Source organism: Nicotiana attenuata, unplaced genomic scaffold (genome assembly GCF_001879085.1).
Source record: "Nicotiana attenuata strain UT unplaced genomic scaffold, NIATTr2, whole genome shotgun sequence".
In the NCBI taxonomy this organism is placed as follows: Eukaryota; Viridiplantae; Streptophyta; class Magnoliopsida; order Solanales; family Solanaceae; genus Nicotiana; species Nicotiana attenuata.
The window spans coordinates 1,317,549-1,321,581 of record NW_017670261.1 but is presented as its reverse complement, the minus strand read 5'-3'; the positions used below and the strand labels follow the sequence as shown (position 1 = coordinate 1,321,581).

The 4,033-nt window shown below is 40.1% G+C and overlaps 1 protein-coding gene across 1 annotated transcript; it reads right to left on the bottom strand.

The window, feature by feature from the left end:
* Positions 1 to 3,048: 3,048 nt before the first annotated feature.
* LOC109236853 lies at positions 3,049 to 3,678 on the bottom strand. The gene has a single exon (XM_019403083.1). The coding sequence runs from the start codon at positions 3,676 to 3,678 to the stop codon at positions 3,049 to 3,051; it is 630 nt and encodes a 209-aa protein (XP_019258628.1).
* Between the last annotated feature and the right edge of the window lie 355 nt (positions 3,679 to 4,033).

The window sequence follows — 4,033 nt, the reverse complement described above, 5'->3', positions numbered from 1 at the left end:
GAGTGAATTTTCTTTGGGAGACTATTACACCATCATCTTTGTAGAGAATTTCCAAACCTAAGAAATAGTGTAGTCTCCCCAAATCCTTTATTTTGAAACTATTGTTCAAGAATGTTTTCAAGTCTGTAATTTCCACAATGTCAGTTCCTGTGACTACAATGTCATCGACATACACTGCTATATAGACAGTGGACTCTCCAGTCTTCTTACAAAACAAGGAGTAGTCATACATTGAATGTGCATAGCCCCTTGAGCATAGGGCTTCAGTTAGTTTAGCATACCACTGTCTACTTGCCTGCTTGAGGCCATAGAGGGATTTGTTAAGTTTGCAAACTAAATTTGGGTTGTCAACTGCCAAGCCCTGTGGTACCTCCATGTACACTTCTTCATTCAAATCTCCATGTAAGAATGTATTATTTACATCCAGTTGTGACATGTACCACCCTTTCTTCACAGCTATAGCTATTAATGACCTCACAGTTGTCATCTTAACTACAGGGGAGAAAGTTTCTGTGTAATCAATTCCAGCTTGTTGGGTGTATCCTTTTGCTACTAGCCTGGCTTTAAGTCTCTCTACACTACCATCTGCCTTGTGTTTTATTTTATATACCCACTTACACCCTATGGCTTTCTTTCCAGCAGGTAAGGGAACTAAGTCCCAAGTGTGATTGGCATGCAATGCCTCAAATTCTTGGGTCATGGCTGTTTGCCAAGCAGGGCTCACAGCTGCCTCCTCATAAGATGAGGGTTCATTGTTACTGCAGATGTCTCTCACAAGACTTTGACTTTCAAGGTTCAGGGCATCATGGGTGATATGGTGGCAATTGGAGAATGATGCACTAAGGGAAAAGGGTGCAGCAATGCTATTGGATGCAACAGAAGATGGTGAAACAGCAGAGGATGGTGATTTTAGCATAGGAAGTGAATGCAGGTAGTCCTGCAAGTATGCAGGTGTTTTATGTGGTCTTTGTGATTTTCTTAGGATAACAGGAGTATTAACAGGAGTATTAACAGGATGGTGAACTACTGGTGATGGGATGTGATTTGGGAGTTGAGATATATCATTATCTGGGAAGTAACAGGATGGACTCTCAGAGTGGTTTTCTGGTTCTAGGTGCTGAGATGGGTCATGTGTAACACTAGGGCCATTATCACTTTCATCAGCAAAATCAGTACCTTCTTGAGTTTTATCACTGGATGGAACATCAGTAAGGATAGAGGGAAAGGAAGAATTATCAGGGGATAAAGCAAAAGGGAACACACTTTCAATAAAGATAACATCTCTAGATACAGATATCCTTTTTGTGGCAAGACTCAAGACCTTGTACCCGTTAACTCCATGGGGATAGCCAATGAATATATGAGGAGATGTTCTAGGTTCAAACTTATCTCTGTGTACTTTTGGTACAGTTGGGTAACAAAGTCATCCAAAACTCCTCATATGGGAGTATGTTGGTCTTTTATTATAAAGTAGTTCAAAGGGAGATTTAGGGTGACTGTGAGCAGAAGGTAGTTTGTTTATAATATATGTTGCACATAAAATGCATTCCCCCCAGTATTTTGTAGGCAGTTTTGATTGGAATAGAAGTGCCCTGGCAGTTTCTAGGAGATATTTATGTTTTCTCTCCACTATGCCATTCTGTTGGGGTGTATAAGGGCAATTCCTTTGATGGATTATGCCCTTAGAATTGAAAAACATGTTTGCCTCTGTGTTGGTAAACTCTGACCCATTGTCAAATCTGATTATCTTTATTTTTGTATTAAACTGGGTTTCAACCATAGAGACAAATGTTTTCAAGACTTGCAATGCATTGCTTTTGGATGAAAGAAGGTTGGTCCAAGTGGACCTATTATAGTCATCCACTAATGTAAAGAAGTACTTGTAGTTATCATGGATTGTCACATGGTAGGGTCCCCACAAGTCTATATGCAGAACTTGGAATATTTTTGTGGAAAAATGTGTTTTCTGGGGAAAAGGTAATCTACCTTGTCTAGCCATTGGACAAATAGAGCAAAGAAAAGGCTGCTTTGGGGAAAAGGAAACTGGGATAGAGGTAACCCTCTCATTTTGGCAAAGGGTACATGCCCAAGTCTATTGTGCCACAAAACATTAGGATCAGAAAATACTACAAAAGATTTCAGACTAGCATTTGTATTATTCAAACATGAAACATTTACATGTTGAGGGAAAGATGCACACTTATTTGTGGACAATGAGCTATGGACATGTGAATTAGTATGACAGTGTGAGTTGTGTGTGCAAAAAGAACTGTTGACAAAGGAACCTGAATACTTGTTTCTCAGACATTTTGGGCAGAGAAGATATAGCCCATCACAAGCTTTACCAATCTCCAGAGGCCTCTTCATTGAAGGGGCCTGCAGAACACAGAGGTTGTTAGTAAAAGCTACTAGGCTTCTAGGATTCACACTAGTTAGACCATGAATGGAAATGAGATTGTATCTGAAAGAAGGCACAAACATTACTTCATGCAAAGTGATATCAGGCACAAGAGTCACACTACCAATCTCAGTTACTTTCACTTTGTATCCATTTGGTAAAACAACTAGGAGAGGATAAGGTAATGTTATGATATTGGTCAGTAGGGTTTTATTGAAAGTCATATGGTTTGATGCCCCTGAATCCAGAATCCAAGACTCACTCTTGTTTTTGAGACACTGACATGACAATTTACCAAAATCTATAGAGGAAGTGCAGACTATTATACCTGCGAAGTTCACAGCTCCAGTGATAGAATTGATGGCATTTGCATTGTCTCCTCCATTATTAGCTTGAAAATGTTGAAGTAAATTCAGAATTTGTCCATAATGCTCCTTTGACAGGCTGACATTTTGGTCTGTGTTCAAGTCACATTGTGCTTCTCCTTTGTTGGATACCATTTCTGAAGAATGATCACCATGCACATTGGCTACTATTCTCTTTCCTTTGCTGAAGTTCTGATTGCGATTAAAACTCTGAAAACTCTGGTTCTGGTTGAATTGTTGATTTGGATTGTAACTTTGATTGCGAGAGTGTCCAAAATTCTCAGGTTAGCCGTGTAGTTTGAAGCATTTGTCTTTGGTGTGCCCTGGCTTCTTGCAATAGTCACACATAGGTCTTCCCCTTCCTTGTCCAGTATGATTATTATTATTGGGTGAGTAGTTGGTTCTATAGCCACTAGGTCTGGAACTAGTAACATTCATGGAGGTTGATTCAACAAACAGCTGGGTATGTGGTTTGATTTCCCTTTGCTTTTCATCTTGTATTAGGAGAGAAAAAGCTTGAGAAAGGTTAGGAAGTGGGTTCATCATGAGGATGCTACCTTGGATTACAGTGTAGGTTTCATTTAGCCCCATGAGAAACTGTATTAAACGCCTATCCTGTTCAGCTTTGTAAAAATTTTCCTTTGCTCCACAGGTGCAACTACATGTGCATTGTGACTTCTTGCTCAAAGTGCTCAATTCTTCCCAGAGCTTCTTCAGTTTGGTATAATAGCTAGTAATGTCGAGAGTCTCCTGAGATGTATCATTTATTTCCTTCTGTATTTGATATAATCTGGCTCCATTCGTCTGCTCATACCTATCATCCAATTCGATCCATAACTCCATGGCATCATTTGCGTATTCAACACTGTCTGCTATTTCTTTTGACAGGGAATTAAGGATCCAGGAAGTCACCATGTCATCACAACGTTCCCACTGACGGAATGTGGGTGATTGAGGATCTGGACGCTTACATTCACCGTTGATGAACCCTAATTTGTTCTTCACTGATAGTCCTGTCACACCTCCCTTTTTTCTACTACACCCCGTAAAAGGTATAATAAAGGGAGTTTTTCCAATTAAAGGACAATCGAAACGGGATTCATTTTATTAAGAGATTCAGAGTCGCCACTTGGGAGATTTATGGTGTCCCAAATCACCGGTTCGAATCTCGAATCGAGGAAAGGGTTTGACTCTGTTTAACAGTCGCGAACCAGAAATCCGGGTAAGGAATTCTGTTAACCCGGGAGAAGGGGTTAGGCACTCCCGGGTT